Source organism: Pteropus alecto, unplaced genomic scaffold (genome assembly GCF_000325575.1).
Source record: "Pteropus alecto unplaced genomic scaffold, ASM32557v1 scaffold75, whole genome shotgun sequence".
NCBI lineage: Eukaryota > Metazoa > Chordata > Mammalia > Chiroptera > Pteropodidae > Pteropus > Pteropus alecto.
Window position 1 is genome coordinate 15229908 of NW_006440638.1, and position 21036 is coordinate 15250943.

A 21036-nucleotide genomic window follows, 5' to 3' on the forward strand; every position below is an offset into this window, starting at 1 on the left:
CCTGAGTGGGTGAGCCAGACTTCCTATGATTCTGTGATCTTCCAGTTTCCATGATGAATTTGGCAAGCTGTTGACTGCTGGGAGATGTGTTGTATAATTTACTCTCTGGGACACATCTGGAAAATACATGTACGGGTTGCATGCAGAGATTAAATTTGCACTGTGATGCTTTGCAAGGCATACTGTTGTCACACAAAAGTTAATGAAACCAATACGCTCTCTCTTGCTTCTCTTATTAACTTAGTCAAAATACAGGAATATTCCCTTTATTCTATCTTGTTTGTAAAGCAAAACAAACAAAAGCAATGGTATTCGAGGGAAGCGAGGAGGGAGAGAACGAATCAAAGTGGAATGGCAAAGGTTTAGGATGGTTTCTCATGAAAATATCATGGTGGGAAAGGTAGGCAAGGAGCATTCTCACTACTCATCTGTCCCTTTCGCCTTCTGCATTTTTAAAATTGGAGGACTGCGAATGTTTAGGAGAAAGTGGAAGAAAATGTCCTAATAGATTCCAGCTTTGTGTTTCATACTTCGAGTTACATGCTCTAACATTTTATCCTCAAAACAGCCTTATCAAAGTAGCACCTTGCCATTTTAGAGATGAGAAGGAATGAGACTCAAGGAGGTTAAGTGACTTACTTGCTCAAGGTTATACACTTAATGGTGTCCAAGGCAGAGTGCAAACCCTTGTCCTTTTCTCAGTCACCAGGCACCTCAAATTTGCTTCCCTTGAAGGCAGGAAGCCGCACATCAAGGCAGAGTGCAAACCCAAATTTCAGAGCCCTTGTCCTTTTCTCAGTCACCAGGCACTTCAAATTTGCTTCCCTTGAAGGCAGGAAGCCGCACATAAGAGAGCAATGTGGGGAGAAATACTTTATAATACGGTGTATGTGTATTTTTTCCTTTACCTTTTTTCAGGCCAAAAAATGGTGGAAAGTACTGTGTGGGACGTAGAATGAAATTTAAATCCTGCAACACAGAGCCATGTTTCAAGCAGAAACGAGACTTCCGAGAGGAACAGTGTGCTCACTTTGATGGGAAGCATTTTAACATCAACGGTCTCCTTCCAAACGTGCGATGGGTCCCTAAGTACAGTGGAAGTAAGTGTATCCGGGGGTAGTGCCCACGGTTGGCAGGCTGGTGTGGTGTTCAGGCACAAAAGTCACACCGCATTGTATTTTTCCTCCCTAGTTTTGATGAAGGACCGGTGCAAGTTGTTCTGCAGGGTTGTAGGGAGCACAGCCTACTATCAGCTCCGAGACAGAGTGATAGATGGGACTCCTTGTGGCCAGGATACCAGCGACATCTGTGTCCAAGGCCTTTGCCGGGTAAGTCCCAGATGGTGTTTTCATCACTCTGTTGTCTTGCTAAGCTGTCATGGCTTTCTTGGCTGAGGAACAGCTGCTAATATCTCCAGGGAAGTGGTTCTCAAAGTGGAGTCCCCAGAGCAGCGTCAGCATCACCTGATTCTGATGCACGCCAAAGGTTGTGAACCACTGCTCTGGGTTTTTCTTTATATTCTCAGCCTCTCTGTGGGCCTGCACCAAACCTCCCCGTGAAAATGTAATAATTTTCACACACATTCCTTTACTGTAACCTCAGTGCTTAGGGTTAAACCCAAATACTCCCTGATAGCAACTTCTAGATCGAATAGCTCTGCTCCAGAAAGATGTCATCGGGAAGAGCTGGCCTCACTCAGAAGTATCTTACCGATTTTAAGCAGGATAGCTTCTACCTGAGACATACCTGTTACTTACTTTGAAAGGGGAAATCAATCTGGCTGACGGTAAAGTATCAGAGAAGGGATTTCTCAAGGGCTTTATACCATTTCACTGTTCTCACCAGTCAGAAATCATTCCTAGCGCAACAGCAAGGCTATGAGATGATATATTTGTTCCTTGCATGTTCGAGGCAAATTGGAGTTCTTAATTAGGATTTGGTTGAAAGAGCCCCTACGAGCTTCACTCACTTCCCGACTCAACAGCTAACAGTGCAAATTGTCTTGTCAGTCCATTTTAATGCAACACATTAAGTTTCTCTTCAAAGACTAGTTCAACAAATTGACAAGAATGTGAAATCTGTCCTCCTGGGCTTCTTGTTGTTGCTGGTGTCTTTCGGAGACCTCAGTCTAAATAGCTGCATTTCATTAAGATGTGAAGAAATTCAGGAGACTTTTTGGAGTCTAAAGATTCAAACTAGTATTCTGTAGCCGTGCTTTGCCCTCCATTCATAGTCATTATTTAAACATAGAGGATTTGGCATCAAATCAAATTTTCCAACTTCTCTTGAAAAATTGGGAAGTGTTAGTCCTGGACTCCTGCTACTACACGGTGGCAGGAGCCTGAAGTGGACAATGGCTGCTCACTTAAGATGGGATGTGAGCTCGTTAATTGGATACAGTCCTCACTGCTCCTTTTTCTTCCCAGTCCTGAGCGATTTTTTTCATTTACTCCACTTATTTGTAGACCAGTGCTTCTCAAACTTTAATTTTTGTAGATGTAGCACCTAAGGAGCTGGTTAACATGCCAGATAATCTACTCTATTCAGCAGATCTGGGGAGGGAGATTGAGAATCTGCATTTCTGACAGCATCAGGGATGCCTATGGCTGCTAGTCCACAGACCAGATTTTCTATGGCAAGTTTGAGTTCTCAACCCTTGCAAGTTTAGAGACTTAACTTTCTTGTAATTTTGAATGCACATCATGCAAAGAAACACATTACTTTCCATTTTATAATCTCTATAATACTTATCATTTATTTCAAATGTTTTCTTTTTAAAAGCAAGCTGGATGTGATCATGTTTTAAACTCAAAAGCCCGAAGAGATAAATGTGGGGTTTGCGGTGGTGATAATTCTTCGTGCAAAACAGTGGCAGGAACATTTAATACAGTACATTATGGTAAGAATCTGTCCCTTAGAAGCATGGGAAAGAAAATGGTCAAAGTTTAAAAATTGTTCACCGTATATAACATGTAAAAAGTAATCATGTCAAGCGTAAAATCAGTCTTGTTAAAAGTACATTACCCATCTGGCCAAAAGGCACCTAACAGTGATAGTCATATTATATTTCTTTGTTGCCCACATTTTATTCCATGCTTAGAGAACATGAACCATGCTACAGAATGCTGAATTTCTGCTAAATTTTTTCAGGTTACAATACTGTGGTCCGAATTCCAGCTGGTGCTACCAGTATCGATGTGCGGCAGCACAGTTTCTCAGGGAAATCAGAGGATGACAACTACTTAGGTGAGATGGGTGCCCCCTGCCATATGCAGGTGTTCTGGTTCTCTGGAGTAGTTGGCAGATACCAACTACATCCTTCCTCTATTGCACATGAGAAGCTTTCAAATGTCATGTATTTTCATAAAAGAAGTTGATCTCGAAATTCATCATTTTATTTCTCCCTCATATCTATACCCTCAGAGTACTGATTTAAGAGTCATGTAGTTATACTAGTCAATATTGAGGGATTTACTCTGGGTCTTAGAAAATAGAAAGCCCTTAAATCAAATTTTGGAAGTGCTTGCCTTGTAAGTTTAGCATAAAATCATTGCTCTTTGAGTCTGTTTTTAAAAATCTGTCCTGTGGATAAATGACTTGAAAATGTTTTATTAGAGGTATTACTTGACTTAATTTTTATGTTATTGACTCTAACCAATAGCCGACAACTGGTGGACTTATTCAATATTTCATTACGCCTGATCATTCAAAAAAGTTCTATAGTAGCAATGTTTTTCTCATGTCATTACTAGAATGGCCCACCTTGTTATTCTATAGATCTTCATCCTTCTCTCAACATGCTCAGGCATATGATTAATTCATGTCTGTTCCTTACATTTAAACCACAACACACCAACAACATGGGGAATGGGATCATGACTGAAAGGGATTCAGCTGGTCACCTTGTATAACCAGACTCCTTCTAGCCATGAAAAGCAGCACAACTTGCACTCAGATCTAGAGGAAATCAGGGCAGTCTTGCTAGGCAGTCAACTTTTAAGAGAAATGAATGTACTAATGTACTTTCTCTCATATTATCCAGACAGGAACTCTATTTATCCATCTTAATATAACCTCTATAGAGACTTACTCCAAACATTTGGACATATTGAGCTGGTAAATGAGGATTCATTGAATCAAATTAGAATCTGTGTATCTTGGAATGTCTGCATGAAATCCTTCATAAAGTAGACAATGATCTTTTAGTTAAGCATGCTAATCAAGTATAATCAAGTATAATCAAGTATAATATAATCTTTTGACTCTGTTATAGCATTTTCTGCAGCGTATCATAATTCATCAATCAACCGTTTATTTACTACAGGCACTGTTCTGAGCATAACGAATAAGAGAACAAAAAAAATAAAAATCTGTTTTCTGGGTACTTACTTTTTAGTGTCAGTCGATAGACAATAACTTTATAAACCAGCAGTCTATATACCGTTAGACGATGATAAGTGCTATTAGAAAATACAGCCACATACGGGAAATTGAGATTTTGAGGGAGGAGGTGGGAACAGAGGAGTTGAAATGTTTGAAATGTTGCAAGAGATAACAAGATACCTGGGTGGAAAGCATTTCAGGCAGAGGGAATAGCCAGTGCAAAATCCTTGAAGGAGGAGCAGGTCTAGATTGTTCTAAGAATAGAGGGAGGCCAGGATGGCTGGATCTGAGTAAGCACAGAAGAGAGTCCTAGATGGTTAAACAGGTATCAGGACTAGATCTGAAAGGGCCATATAACCACTGAAAGGATTATACTCTAAGAGACATGGGGAGCTAGTAGAGATTTTAAGCCGAAGAATAACATATAATCATATTTATATTTTCAAAGGAGTGCTGTAGCTTTATGTTGAGAATAGATGGTGGGGGAAGGGTACAGGGTAGAAACAAGAAGACTGGTTAGGAATTTATTACAATAATCCATGCGAGAGATGCTGGTGGTTTGACCCTACGTGGGAGCCGTGGAAGTGTGGAGCGTGGTAAAATTCTGGATATCTTTTGAAGGTGGAGGCATCATGATTTGTCGATGGATTAAATATCATATGTGAGAGAAAGAGAGGGTGACGCCAAGGTTTTGACCTGAGCGACTGAAAGGATGAAGTTGCCATTAATTGAGACAAAACCACTTGTTTGTTATTTTTTCATATGACCACTCGTGTTTTAAGGTCGGATACTCTATCTTTATATCTTTAGCTCCTCTTGTAAAGCCTACACATGATGCTAGGTATATGCTGAATTGTTGAACAACCATTGCTCATACTGCCTTTACTGAGTACCTACTATGTGCTCAATGGGGGATGGGGTTATTACGGAAATAGACAGAATCGTTTCTTTTTTAAAAGATCATAGTCTTACTTGGAATCATTTACTCAGTGTCTGAATCAGCTTTCCACATCCCAGATATCTAAATGAGTGGTAACTTTATAAGACCAGTTAACAAAGTTCTTGAGGACTCTTTTCAAATTGGTTTTTGGCAATCCCACATTTCTCATTCCACCATCGTGTAAAATGGGTCAAGCATTTTTCTTCATGCACTGGGTTATAAATTTGAGCATGTGACTGCTGTGGCCTTACTACTTCCTAATTAAATCCAGCAGCATTGCATACAACTTCCTTTATGAATTAATTTCCTGAGAGCTAAAAGCCATGCTGACCTGCTCCTTTCTTCTCCTGGAAAGGGAGAGGATTCTCCTGTATTCTTCTCCTTCTCGGAAAAATAATCTCCTTCCAAGTAGTGGCCTCGATTCAATTCAACTTCATCAGCAGGTCATGCGCCTGAACTGAGGAGGGCCTCCCGATAACCTTTTATTCTTCACTGGAAGTTTATTCATCTCCTTCTGAAGAGTGAAAGCAAAATTAAAGATTTGTCATCTGGGGCAAGCAGTCTGAGACAGTCATGGCTATAGTGGAATATTATGGTAAAGTCACCTGTTGGCAAAGGAACGTCTCTCTGGTGCGCAAAAGTGCGCAAGCGTAGATGGCAAGTCACAGTTCACTGAGTGTGAAAGTCGAGACCTCAGAGCCTTTGAACCCTGCAGTGGTTTCTTAACAAGTTAGGATGAATACGATGTCATCAGATCTGGCATGTGTAAATGTTTACTCCTGGCTTAACGGAAGGTGCGGTAAATACTCTAAGAAGGTTTAAAATCCCACAGTTGAGTTTTGCTCGAGTCCAGTGCCAGCTGTTCCATGCTAAGCAATCTTCATCCTTATTTCTCATATTTTTTTAAAGGTCAGCCAAGCCATACTCTTTCCGCATGTTTCGGTGAGGGAGCAGTTTCCAGGGCCAGCTCTGATGGGTGAAATGGGGGGGAAACCAACCCAGGAAATTAGCTCCCCTAATCGCATTAGTGGGAGGTTGGGCAGTAGACTGTTGTTTTCAGGAAACTATTTGTTTCACAAGGTACCGAAGCAGAAAGGCTCCCTGTCAAAGGTCGTCCTTTCACATAGACCCCTCCCTCCTGTTGGGTTAAAGCCAAGCTGCTCCTAGAGCCACCATGTTTGTATTTCTTTAGGAGAAAAAGGAGCCATTTCTGTGATACTTTTTTTGTCTCCAGTACACTTAGCCCTCGATTAGTTGTGGCAATGAGAAGACAGGAATCAATTCAGTTCAAGATAAAGCAGGAACTTTATTTCACCTGATGATTCCTATCTCATTCCCTACTGTCTTCTGGGATAAGGAGCATGCAGTGAAGGGTGAAATGGTCAAGGCAGCATAAGCATGAAAGGAAGCCTGGAGACATTGGAAAGGAGCCCCAGAATTCACCTAGAATAAACGATTGCTCTTTGAATACAGCAAAACTAATCGCTTAATTTACAGAACTGGCCTTGCGACATCTCATTTTCTCCCTTTGGGTGAAACATCAGTTGGGTAGCTAGCAGGCAACTTCGCTTTGAAAGAACTAGGTGATTTCATTGGCAGTATATCCTGCCATCACTGTGTAGGTGGCTCACATTAGGAGGCAGCCTCAGGATGCCTGAGGTGCCATGGAAACAACCTCATCTCCAATCAGTGACCCACTGAAATTCCTGCATCTTGCATGGCTGGTGAGTCTCACACAGCAGGAGCTGCAGGGGAGATGAAGTTGTCACAGGTTTACACTGACAAAGAAACAGTTATGTGTCCGAAAGCACTCTGTTCTCCTTGTCATGAATGTCAGTTCAAGCAATCAGTCCTTTTTTCACCATCCTCAGCACCTACTATGGGCTGAGACATTTCTTAGCCTTATAAAAGTGCAATTTTAGATGGTTGCTTTATTAAAGGGGCTCATACAGTCTAGCAAAACAAATAATTTAAGTTTTTTTAAAAATCCATAGCTAAACGTATTTGGTTTCTACTTGTACATAAGAGAAAGAATGCATGAATTCATTTGCTCATTTAACAAGCAATTCTTTACTTCTTTCTTGGAATACATTAGTGATTAACAGGCTTTGGAGACAAACTTCTGTGGTGAGAATTCACTTGGACCCCGGAAAGTATTTTACTAATATTTAAGTTGTGCTTTTCTCATCCATAAATTAAGCATCTATAAAGGTATGATAAGGAGAGAGTCCATTTAAAGGCATTCTGATCTGCCAAGAACGGAAGGCTATGTGTACTATCGTGTTTAATGTTCCTAGCAATCCTATGAGAAATCCATTATACAGAAGGAGAAACTGAGGCTTAGAGAGGTTAAATAGCTTACCCAAGATCGCACAAATAGAAAATGGGAAGCATTGGAATCTTTATTGGTCTGACTTCAGGCCCTACACCCTTAACTACTTCGCTTTACTTTCTGTGGAAAACTGTACGGCTGACCTGACCCGCGGGTATATGTAACTGAAAATGGAGGTTTATCAGTGGAAATGAATGGTGAGGCTGGACAAATAGGTAGGTCAGTGTAAGATTTGTAAAGCCACAGGAAAGTTGTGCTAAGGAATTTGAACTAAATTCTGTAGGTAGTAGGGACTACGAAAGAATTTTGAGCTAAGAAGAAGCAGCCAAGATTTTAGAGGTTTTTTTTTTTAATCTTTCTAAAAGCACTTTTCCTGTATCACCACATTCTTCCCCACTATTTCAAATGAAGGCATCTTATTCTTCCCTAGGGCCAAGATGGGGCTTACATGGGTGGGAATTCTGGTAATTAAAGTGCTGGATTAGGGACAGAATTCAATGTGATTAATTCCTGATCCTGCAAAAGAGTAGTCCTTGCATCAGGACAGTGTTCAATTGAATGAACCCTGTGAAGTTCACCTGTCCAAGAAAATAAGAACCCTGCTGCCACTGAGCTACAAAGAATATTCAGAGCTTCATCCCCTTTAATCTTCACATAAAGGTACAATACTTACTCTCCCTAAATCCTCTAAACCTCTTCTACGTCCATATGGCTTCTGGCCTACATGGTAAAAGACAGTGCACTACCTGCATCAATGAAAGACAGGTTAGAATCTGGCAAATACTTAAGACATTTTGGCCACTCCCCATCCCACAACCAAGACAGATGTCATTAAAATGATGCCAAGACATGATGCTGCCAATGACTTCTACTCTGCGTAGTTTCTTGACATTGGCACCTGGGTTAAAACCTGTTTGCTATCCATGAGTTAATTTCCACATTTTCTTTCCTCACCTAAATATATTTCAACCTTCTGAGATTTGCTAATCCTGTACAATTTACAAAAGGTAAGGAGGTCTTCTGCTAGTGTTTCGTTCAGAGCCGAAATGTTTAATAGTTCTGATTAATTGAGTGCCTATTTTATGTCCAGCTCAATACTTAGGAGGATTCATTATTCAAGGAATAGGGTTACTGGGGAGAAAAAAATAGTGGTATTTAAAACCAATATTTTAATAAATACTAGGGGGAACGATCTAATAGGGATTTGACCTTGAGAAGTTAATCAAAATGTATGAAAATAAATTTATTTTTCTTATGTTCAACAAAATTGTTTTAATTTCAATCATGCCCAGGTTTTTAGAATGGCGAATAAAGCAATTGATAAATATTTTTGCCTAAATTTTCCAGTCAAGACATATGATAGCAGAGCAGTACATTTCTCACTGAACATTTGAATTTAACACTAAACTCTGAGACAGAGTCATATTTATAAAAAGTTTCTGGGGCTTTATTTACTTTCTCAATACTCTTTCCTGACACTTTGATAAATATATTACTCCTTCTCAAAGCAGCTGTTATCTCATCTTCCTTGCCAATTTTCTTTCCTTAAGTTTTTAGCTAACTCTGTCAAGTTCTCTGTTGGCCAATATTTCGGCACTTAACTCAATAATGTTCTCTAACATTACTTTTTCAGCTTCACTGATTGTTTTGTCTTTTGCAAGATGTGTAGTAGATTCATTCATTCTTCCAAAGAAAGTATTTATTGAGCACCTACCAAGTGCTCTCTCAGCAGCTGCGGTATAGTAGTGAATAGGACAGTCCCCAAATCCTTGCCCTCATAGGGCTTACATTCTTGTTAGGAGAGAGAGAGCATAAATAAAGTGCTGTCTATGGAGAGAAACTAAGGTGGGAAATGGGATCTGTGCTGGCAGTGGGAAGGGGGCTGCTGTTTTAAGAATAATGGTCTGGGTTGGTATATTTTATCGTTTAACAAATTATCTCAAAACATAGTGGCTGAGAACAACAATTATATACTATCTCCCAGTTTGTGTGTCAGGAATTTGGGAGCAGCATACCTGGGTGTTTCTGACTTGAGGTGTCTCATGAGGTGGCAGTCAAGACTTCAGTTAGGACTGTGATCACAACTGAAAATTTAACTGGAGCTTGTGGATCCGCTTCCCAGGTGCCTCACTCAGACGCTGTTGGCAGAAGACTTCAGTTCTTCACTGCTGTTTGCAAGAGGCCCCTCAATGGGGCTGCTTAGATATCCTTACAACATGGCAGCTAGACAGTCAAGGACAAGAAAGCCAGAAGTGCAGTGCCTTTGACCTAGACTTGGAAGTCACACTGTCATTTCCACAGTGTCCTAATGATTACACAATCAGTGCTATTCGGTATGCGAGGAGATGACGCAGGATGTAAATCCCAAGAGGCAAGGATCATTGGGCCCATACTGGAAGCTGGGTACCACAATGGGCCTCACTGAAAAAGTGGCATTTGAGTATCATATTGGCCATAGATTTTCAGATTTCAACATCTGTCAAACAAAGAATAATAACAAAGATTCAATAAGCCCAACTACATCTAATATAGAGAGAGATATTTGGGCTCCAATTTTGTACACATTTTCAAGTCATAACACTTTTTCTTCCACCTATAATCTTATAACTGTGGGGCTTGTATAACCAACCCTAGGCAATTAGGATGCTTATATTATATTTCACTTAATTTTGACAGGCACCTTGAAGGGTATTTGAGTCCATGCCTATTTGGCTGAAAAGTCCACGCTCTTTACAGTCCGACTCTCTGCTGATCAAAATGTTATTTGATATTTCAAACAGCGAGTCATTGGCAGAAATCAGTGAATATTCTCTTTTCTCATCTATAGCTTTATCAAACAGTAAAGGTGAATTCTTGCTAAATGGAGACTTCGTTGTCACAATGTCCAAAAAGGAGATCCGCATTGGGAATGCCGTGATAGAGTACAGTGGGTCTGACAACGTAGTAGAGAGAATTAATTGCACAGATCGCATTGAACAAGAACTTTTGCTTCAGGTAAAATCTTGGCCATGAGCCCACAACCCTTTTCTTTCACTTGGAATTACCAGACCTACAAACATCCTCTCCATTTTGTTTGCACATCCCAGGTGTTGTCGGTGGGGAAATTATACAACCCTGATGTGCGCTATTCTTTCAATATTCCAATTGAAGACAAACCCCAGCAGTTTTACTGGAACAGTCATGGACCCTGGCAAGCATGTAGCAAACCCTGCCAAGGTATGAACTTTTAGACTGAATTTGGGAGATTTGAGGTATTCTTCTTGTTCGTTTTCCCAGTTTTATTGAGATATAATTGACATTATAATATTGTATAAGTTTAAGGTGTACAATGTAATGATTTGATGTATTGTAAAATGATTACCATCATAAGTTTAGTTATTATCCATCACCACACATAAGTACAATTTTTTTTTTTTGTAATAAGAACTTTTAAGATCTACTCTCAGGAATTTTCAAATATGCAATATAGTATTGTTAACTATACTCACCATGCTGTACATTACATTCCCAGGACTTATTTATCTTATGACCAAAATTTTGTAGCTTTAACCATTTTCAACCCATCTTGCCCAACCCCCACCCCTACCTCTGGCAGCAACTAATCTGATCTCTGTTTCTATGAGTTTGGTTTCTTTTTTAGATTCTGCATATAAATGAGATCATACAGTTCTTCTTTCTCTGACTGACTTATTTCACTTTGAGGTGTTTTTAATTTTTTTTTAAAGAAAGAGCCAAATACATGCAATTTCTAAAACTTTCTGTCTGCATGCATTCTCTAATCTCCGTTCTCTGAGTCTGTCTTGTCACTTTTGGCTAGCAAATTAAGCTTTTCAAGATATTCAGGATCTTTTAGGTTTCCTCATTCTAAGAGGTTCACATGTAGTCATATTATATGTCATTTATTTTGTTTCCTTTTGTCTAAATTAGGGAAAGGCAAATAACAGCCACTAGACCAAATTCACTGCCTGCTTTTATAAATAAAGTTTTATTAGAACACGACCACACCAATTTTTTACAGGAGCAGCTGCTTTTGCCCTGTAATGGTAGAGTTGAGTAGTTGCAACAGAGATCATATGGCCCACAAAATCAAAAATATTTATTATCTACCCCTTTACAGGAAATGTTTGTCAATCCCTGTTCTAAATAGTTTATGGAATAGGTTACTCTGTCTGAATAATTTTTTTCCTTCCTGCATAGGGGAAAGGAAACGAAAACCCATTTGTACCAGGGAATCTGATCAGCTTATAGTTTCCGATCAAAGATGTGATCGGCTGCCCCAGCCAGGACCTATTACTGAACCCTGCGGCACGGATTGTGATTTGAGGTAAGGCCAGTGTTTCTTCATGGTCTTTACTACTGAGCTGTGAGGGTCTTGTAGGAGGTCTCTGAATGTGAGGAGCAGAAGGAAGGAATGTTGGTCTTTAGTGCCCCTTCCTTGTATTTCTGTGAAAGAAGTGTTAGCTAATTTCTCATCCCTCTAAACCAGTTATCAAAGACACCCCTGTAAATTTCTCTCCTCTCCTAAGAATTAAAAATAGCTAATAGAGTACGGCACTTGCCAAAAAAGTTCTCATTTGCCCCTCACAACTCACTGTGTAGGTATTATTATAATTGAATCACATCTTATGCAAAAATTCGGTTTGAGAGTCAACAGAAAGGGGGAAGCTTTATTCCTGAAAGTGCCTGTAATGTTTTGTATCTGCTCAGAGTGTATATACCACAGTAGAACTCATGCATGTGAAAGTTGCAATGCAGTAAGGTAGAGACATAGGAGTCAGAAGAAAATCTATATACAGATGTCTAAATATCCAAATAGTTCTGTATTTTCAAAAAGTCTAAAATCTGAGGAAAGAAATGGTGGATGGGTGGAGAATTTTAAAGCTTTCCCATTTGCCTGCCAAGTTGACTATGTCGTATCTGAGTATTCAGTAGCCTGGAAGTTGCATTGTATAGTCTGCACATCAGTAAAATGTAGGTAAGATGAGTCAATGCTTTATCCCCCTTTTACAGAAGATAAATTATAAATGTATAAAGGTATGAGAATTTGTCAAGGTCTCGCCATTCATAAATAGCAAAGTGAATACTTAAGCATTTTGCAGGTTTCACCACGTAAAATCCTGTCACGTGATATTGGCAGCCAGCCTATAATGCTAGAGTGAAGATGATAAGGCATTTTCAAGATTATACGACAAAAAGAGGACTACTGTGATCAATTAGTAATGTCTGTCATGGGAATAGGAGGGGAAGACATGGCACGAATGCCACATCTTTGCCGGTCTGGATCTGAAGCCTCCGACTTCAAAGTTCTGGCTCTTTCTACATTTCTACACTTCTTCCCTACCCAGTATCACTGACCTGCTTGCTCATTAGCTTCTCAAAAAGCACTGACAAAAGTCATTGTAGAAAGAAAAACCCAAGACATTAAAAGGCAGACATTTAGACAGTAGGCAATAGGCAGTAGGCAGCATTAATTCTTGTCCATCTAAACCCATTGCTTCAGCCAATTGAGTTAAATAAGAGTTAAAAGAAAGGTCTTTTCAGAAAAATGGCTAATGCTGAACTGAATTAATCACTAAAGTTTAGGGGGAAAACATTGAATCGATGGGTATATTCCTTGAGGCACAACCTCAATAATTAGGAAAGGTAACATTTTCTAATAGCCTTATATCAAATTATCACTGATAACGTCATTATGTCACTAATAATTAATAATTAATTAATAGTAATTGTATTATTCATAGTGGTAACTACTCTGCAAGTAATAATAGTCAACCATTTACTAAGAACTATTTTTAAGTTATGTATTATCCTATTCATTATTTTACATTGATAGGATAGTTCTTATCTTATTATCTTATATATATATATAATTTTATTCTATTAATATCTTATTATATTAATGTCCCATTAATTATCTTACTAATAACCTATTAATTCCTTAAACGACATAATGACATAAGTATTATTATTCACAATTAACAAATAAGGAAAACAGAGGCTGAGAGAAGTTAAACAAATTGCCCAAGGTCACACAACTAGTTAGTGAAGGGGCAGGATTTAAATGTGGTCTGACTATTCTATTAATATCTTATTATATTAATGTCCCATTAATTATCTTACTAATAACCTATTAATTCCTTAAACGACATAATGACATAAGTATTATTATTCACAATTAACAAATAAGGAAAACAGAGGCTGAGAGAAGTTAAACAAATTGCCCAAGGTCACACAACTAGTTAGTGAAGGGGCAGGATTTAAATGTGGTCTGACTCTTGAGCCTGTCCTCTTAAACCCTAGGAGAAAACTGTTTTAATTTTTAATTCAGTCATAATGAGTGATACTCATTGTTCCCATTTTGTGTAGCTTTTCTTCCTTCGTAGAAAGAAAAACTCCCAGGAGTTTTCTGCCCATCCCTATTCCCTACCTTACTTGGGCCTCTTAGCTGTCATTTCTCCACCGGTTGAATCAGACTGGGCTGGGAGAGTCTGAGATAATAAATGCAGATATTGTGAAATGCACATTTGTAACACTAAGCATGCACTTATAATCGTAGGGAAGGCAAGTTTGTGCAAAACATTCTGAGTAATAGAACATGGTCATAAAAAATAAATGACACTTTAAGAGACCTGCTTAAAGTTTACTCAAGGAGCACCAATTTGAGCATAGAGATGTTTGAACTGTTACTTCAAGAAGCTAAATTTTTCTACTTCGGATTCCAAAATAAGCCACAATTTAGTTTGTAATGATGCTGGCTAATTTGATGTTCTCCATAGTTTCTCCTACACTGGAAACTTTCAGATGTAAAATAAAAATTAAAGCAAATGTTAGAGAGGAAATACATTGCAAGGTAGCTTCAAATCCATGAGACTTTATGTAGAATTATATAGAAGATCTCAACTGTATTTCTCCTCAGACTGAATTATTGGTTTATGTGGTGTTACATGATACTTATAACTTGACTGGAAAATAAAACACCAAGAGTAATCATTGTAAAGCTACTTATCTTGAGTGGTGCCATGTGTGTTAAACGCTACACATGCCTTCATAATCTTCCTAGTAGCCCTATGAAATGGATCCTACTTTCCTCCATTTCACGGATGAGGAAGCTGAGTCTAGGTAACCTCCTGAGGGTTAATAGCTAAAAATTGTTACAGCTTGCATTTACACCTCAGTCTTTCTGATTCCATAATTCATCATCTGACTTATTAAACATCATTTCACAATGCCTAGGTAAAACTAGGGCTTAAAATCTTTTCATTTTATACAGTAAGTGTGTCAGAGGTACTAGTCTAAATTTCCTATACAGAGAAAATCACCTGTTTTTATATTTAAAAAGAAATACTTAGACTCTACTGAGACCAAAGGAAGACAGCCACTCAGGAAACAGGCTTGGATAATATTAGCACCTCTGGCTGATTAAAGAGAAGGTGAAGGAATGGTAGCCATGTCTTTTGGTAGAAATATCTGATAGAAGTGACAGGCCTTAAGAATAAGAATTAAAAAATGAAATGAAAAAAAGAGTTAAGGATTAGCTTATAAAGCCCCATAATTAGACAGGTGCATGCTCGTGTCCGAAATTAAATAGAAGATCATGTTTATTTGTCATTATTCAAACTCGTATCTTCGCGGCTTTTCTAGATTGTTGGAAAAATAAAGTTGTTCACTGAAAAACATACAGAGACACAAACTGAGCTCAAATAAAGTGTTCCATCTTTGTTCTGTCAACCTGACAGTTGCTCTAATTGTGATTTATACTAATTATCGTCAAGTGATTGTGCAAAACTAGAAGGCTGAAGAGAGGATTGTAACTTACTGGTCAAACTCTAACCTAGTGTTTCCCAAAGCACGCTTGTGCAACACTAGCTCCACAAGATGATCCACGACAGACCAGTGTGTTTGAGGGGACCTGCCGACCGTCTTGTCCACTGTGTGGAGATTCACAATGCTGATTAATGTTCCGAAGGCTCTGAGAAGTTCTGCAGTGTAGAACTCTGCTTAAATCAGTAGCTCCCCCAAAATATTTAATGCCACAATGTCCCACACATTCACAGAAACATACACATATTTTCTGTCCCTGCTGATTAACGAACACTTTGCTTTTCTGAAATACAATAAGTACAATTGTTACATGAAATGAACTGAATGAATTCAAAACACTGAAGTGAGAGAATATGAAGTAGACGATAGCATTTTGAGAAGAACTTTCCCAAGGCAGTTTATAACCTTTCACAGACTCTTCCCGGTTCTCTGCTCAGATTCCGGAGATTGTGTGAATATCAGGGAGACTCTACTATACTTTTCCAGCCTGAACTGCTGGGGTGTAATCTTGTGGGGGCAGGACTCCTGCCTCCCTCATCCAGGATGGAAAATAACCTTTCCACAAGGAAATGATGAAGGCAAAGAGAAGGTAGCCAAGAATCAAAGGGCAAATGAAATTTCCAGATGCCTCTATTGAATTGGTCCATATTTTTGCCTCACTTCCTTAGGGAAGTGAGAGTTTGCCCAGATTAAACTTTGACAGGATGAGATAAAGCATTGTTTTACAGTCCCTCGTTTAACATGTTCTGGTTGGAGCAAAATCCCTAAAATACTTTGTCACTCTAACGGAAAATCTCAGTAGCCCACTTTACTTGCCAAATGTAAAAGTAGATCAACTCTGACCTACTTTTGAGCATTTGTGAGAAGTTCCAAGTTAAGCATGTGTCCAGTGCTCCTAATTTCTTCCTGAGTCCTCCCCATGGACAGGTGTGGGTGGAAGAATTCTTAGGGCGTTGATATTCACCGAACCACCGATTTTCTGAGCAGTAGAGAATTAACAATCAAGAGGGAGTCCAAATGAAGATTATAAAGTAGTTAATCTTTTGAGATTGCTAGATTTAATCAACAAAATAGATTTCAAGTTCATTTATTTAGACTATTCCATTTAGTTTAAGCATGTTTTTCTTTTTTAATTTAAGCATCGACCATGTTCCTAGGGCATTAAAAGAACCAGTCATTTATTCTGAGCACCTACTGTGCCAAGAAAGGCTCTTTTTTAGGTGCTATAGATACAAAGGTACTATAGGTGCCAAATTTGTAAATTCAAATCTAACTTTAAAAAGATATAATTATGGAGCCACGAGAGATGAATAGGTGGAGCACATAGGATTTTTAGGGCAGTGAAATATTCAATATGATACTATAATGATGGATACATGCATTATACATTTGTCCAAATTCATAGAATGTAAAACACCAGAAGTGAACCCTAATGTTAACTATGGACTTTGAGTGATAGTGATGAATTAACGTAGATCGTCAATTTGAACAAATATGCTACTCCAGTGGGAGACGCTGATAATAGAGGCAGCTGTGCATCTGTGGAGGCAAGGAGTATGATAGAAAATTTCTGTACTTTCCTCTAAAATTTGCCATAGACCTGAAATCACTCTAAAAAAGTTTTTTTTTTAATTGTATAATTGATATATAGATCTTCAAGAAACTTCCAGTCATTATTCACAGATTGTAATGTAGACAGTTTAGCATACTCAGAATTCATAATTACAGTCCAAATTATCCATTTATTTTTAATTCACAGAATGTTTATTGAGCACTTTCTAGCATAAGCCTACATAAAGGAGGCTTCTTAGGGAGTTTCCATCAGCAGTTTTCTGTTAGAAGCGGCCTGTTTGATAAATGAAATGCTGAGTAGCATGAACCATTTAAATGTAAAATTGCTTTTTTTTTTTTCACTCTGTTGAATTCCAATGTGTTTTTTTTTTCTTTTTGGATGCTTGAATTTTAGATTGACTGTGTCAGGGAGAAATTTCACAAAGGATAGAACCTCTGGTTTTCACTCTGTGACTTCCATGTTCATTGGTGGCCAAGAAAAATACAGGGATATGCTGGTTTAAAATTGGATTTCAGTAATTGACTGTGGCTTTGGGTTTCATGGTATTTGAGTTAAGGAAGAAAAATGGACTCAACTCTAACACCAGTTGAATACAGTTAAAACATATATTTAACAGAAATGTTCATTTTTCCCCATCACTATGCACAGGTGGCATGTTGCCAGCAGGAGTGAATGTAGTGCCCACTGTGGCTTGGGGTTCCGCACATTAGATATCTACTGTGCCAAATACAGTCGGCTAGATGGGAAGACCGAGAGGGTTGATGACAGTTTTTGCAGCAGTCATCCCAAACCAAGCAACCAGGAAAAATGCGCTGGAGAATGTAACACAGGTGGCTGGCGCTATTCTGCTTGGACTGAAGTAAGTTGGTTCTTTCTCAAAGAAAGTCTTCTTAATGCTAACTCTGATAGTTGATGGTGATGAATTAACTAATTCATTAGTTAGGGCTGTGTTGAGAAGCCCCATTTCGCTATATGGAAAGAGTACCATGATTGCTTTATAATGCTTGGCGCCTGAAAAGAACACCATGATTAATTTGTAATGTCTGACATAGCCATGGCATGTGGAAAATTGGGAGAGTTGGAACAACTGAACCAGTCACTTTTTCCATACCCCATAGGCCGTTTCCAATTTTATTTTCCTATGCTGATTTTCTAAGATTGACTTCACTATAAACCTGGTAAATAAATTGATAGCATAAACACTAGCCCCAGAATAACAACTAGCATCAGCCAGAGTTGGTTGGTTGATTGTTTCTATGGTCTGGCAGAGACAAGCCAGCATAGCCAGGATTTTGAGCATGCTTGATAAGAAACTCAGCTACAGTTTCATTTAGTTTTTTGTCTTTTCAGTGTTCTGAAAGCTGTGATGGTGGAACCCAGAGGAGAAGGGCTATTTGTGTCAACACACAAAATGATGTACTGGATGATAGTAAATGCACGCATCAGGAGAAAGTCACCATTCAGAGGTGCAATGAGTTCCCTTGTCCACAGTGGAAATCGGGAGACTGGTCAGAGGTGAGATGGGAGGGCTATTTTTTCCTTCAGGTCATTTCTGGTACTCTAATTTTGAGTCTCCCCTGGTCTGTTCAAGATTTTAACATGCTGCACCTTCCTCCCGCCCTGCTTTGAAGAAATAACTCCAGTCCTCTATCTGCTCCATGACTGTGGTGCTGGATGTGACTGGTTCACTGGTAATCTCAGAGGCACAGTGGGTTTAGCTGGATCACCCACCGCAGCAGCTTCTGTTTGTGATTTTGACGTTCCCATCCCTCACCATCTGTCCCCTTTGGGCACTGGTTAAGTTACTGTTAAGGAAATCAGGGCTTTAAGAATTATAAAGCTGCACTATCTGTCTGAAGTAAAAAATGAGGCTTCCTACATCCTCATCTTTAAAATAGGAGAATTAGACCCCCGTGAGTGACCTATCTGACTTATCCATCCAGTTGCCAGTGGAAAAAAAGCAACAAAGGACCAGGCTGAGTATTCCAGATTTATGCCTTTCTCACCCCTTACTTGATAAAGCATAAGGCAAACAAACCATCCATTATTAGGCCCAGGACAGAGAGAAAGAAAATGGAGCCTTTTTCTTGCTTTTACGGTAGTGTCAGCACTCACTATTAACATAGCCCAGTGTGATTCTCACGGAGCAGGTGACTCCTTCCACCTTCCTTTTGGGAGAGCAAGTAGAAGGGAACAAACTGAAGTTCCCTTATTTATAGGCCAAGTCAGGAATGTGAGAAAAGAGGTGTTTTCCTGCTAGCAGTCTCTATGTGCATTCCTTATCCTTGTAAGTATAAAGTAACTGTTTACTTTCAACATCAAATAAAATGTGAGTCTTAAAAGGATACTATTAATGCCCCTGAAATGGCAGATGAGTAACAGTGCATGCAATTGAAAGTGTCTGATTCCTGGAAAAATTAAAAACAAACTTAATGCTTTCATTTTGTGTTAAAAAGCTGCCTTAGTTTAAACTCTGGTATTGGTTAAGAAAAAGATAGAAAAAGGTGGTGGGTTTTTCTCACATAGCTAATATTAGCTAAAGTATCATTTCAAATTAAGTAACAAACTTTTGCAAGAATATTTGATAAAATGGAAGTAGGAATATCAAACTATATTATATATTCAGTATGATCCAATGTTCTGTGGATAAACAGACTGGTAAGAAAACAGCAAAATGTTAATGATTATCCCCGGGTAGTGAGATTTTTATATTGTTATAGTTTTCTCTTTTATGTTTTTCTGTATTTTTCAAGTTTTTTACAATCAGCATAGATAATGATGATAATTATATTTAACATTTATTAAATGATCATGTGGTAAGCACTTTACTTGGATTTGCTTTCATTTAGTTTTCACAGTTTTTTGCAGTAGGCACTGTTGTCCCTGTTGTACAGATGAAAAAAATTGAGGTACAGAGAGGTCACTTGACCTCTGTATTAAAACCCAGGTTGGTCTGACTCATAAATTTCCCACACTTAACTCCTGTACTAGAGCATGGTGCTGCGTTGACTTTATTCTGTGCTTGAAACTGGCTCAGAGCCTGTATAAATACAGAATGGATGAATAAATGAATGAATGAAGGAAGGAGAGAGACAGAGAGACAGAGACAGAGACAGAGAGACAGAGACAGAGAGACAGAGAGACAGAGAGAGAGAGAAGAAAGAGAGAGAGAAATGAGCCTTGATATATTTACAAATTGCTATGAGAGAGAAATTGCTGTGGGAAAAGAGCGCACCTGTTCCTAATCAATGAATAACCCCTGGGACCCACAGCACACTTTTCAGAAATAACCCTGACTGGCTGTGCTTTTCATTACAGTGCTTGGTCACCTGCGGAAAAGGGCACAAGCACCGCCAGGTCTGGTGTCAGTTTGGTGAAGATCGATTGAACGATAGAATCTGTGACCCTGAAACCAAGCCAGCCTCTATGCAGACCTGTCAGCAGCCAGAATGTGCGTCCTGGCAGGCGGGTCCCTGGGGACAGGTATTTTGAATGATAAAGTTCTTAACTACATTCTTTCCTTTTTATCTGGAGAGGGATTGCAGCCGGGCATTCCAGCGGCAAGGATTTCACTGCTGTGTCTGTAACTTGCACTATACCTCCATGGCTCCGGGTCAAGCATGTGAAATTCTGCAGCCATTTTGCTCCATTTCTCAGGGTTGCTGCTTGACCTCCTGCAGCTGACTATTACCTTTCAGACCCACGTGCATGTTTTTGCCCTGCCCTAGTTAGAACTAGACTGAGACACCAGCATTTGAACAATTCACAACAGATCTCATGTTTGGCTGACATCTTCCAGTGTGCCTCTCTGGGTCTGTTACAGAAAATGCGATCCAGTACCAGACTCTTTGGCAGGAGGGTCTGGGCTGGGATTCGGGTGGGGTATTTTGGCTCTCGACGTCAACGTTTCCAAAGCTCACCTCTCAGAAATAAGTCAGACTCTTCAAGCAGAATTAATTAGATCAAAGGTTGCGGAATCATTTTGCT

The 21036-nt window shown here is 39.1% G+C and overlaps 1 protein-coding gene across 4 annotated transcripts in view; it reads left to right on the forward strand.

Annotated features, from left to right (window-relative positions):
- Positions 1 to 21036, forward strand: part of ADAMTS9 (ADAM metallopeptidase with thrombospondin type 1 motif 9) — a 155127-nt gene that overhangs the window by 54994 nt on the left and 79097 nt on the right. For all 4 annotated transcript variants that reach the window (XM_006917490.3, XM_025050793.1, XM_015593743.2 and 1 more), the window contains 10 exons: positions 919 to 1100; positions 1192 to 1328; positions 2782 to 2899; positions 3151 to 3246; positions 10483 to 10649; positions 10742 to 10871; positions 11853 to 11979; positions 17698 to 17908; positions 18400 to 18564; positions 20368 to 20532. In XM_006917490.3, the coding sequence (XP_006917552.1) occupies positions 919 to 1100; positions 1192 to 1328; positions 2782 to 2899; positions 3151 to 3246; positions 10483 to 10649; positions 10742 to 10871; positions 11853 to 11979; positions 17698 to 17908; positions 18400 to 18564; positions 20368 to 20532 (1498 nt within the window). The remainder of the gene's footprint in view (positions 1 to 918; positions 1101 to 1191; positions 1329 to 2781; positions 2900 to 3150; positions 3247 to 10482; positions 10650 to 10741; positions 10872 to 11852; positions 11980 to 17697; positions 17909 to 18399; positions 18565 to 20367; positions 20533 to 21036) is intronic.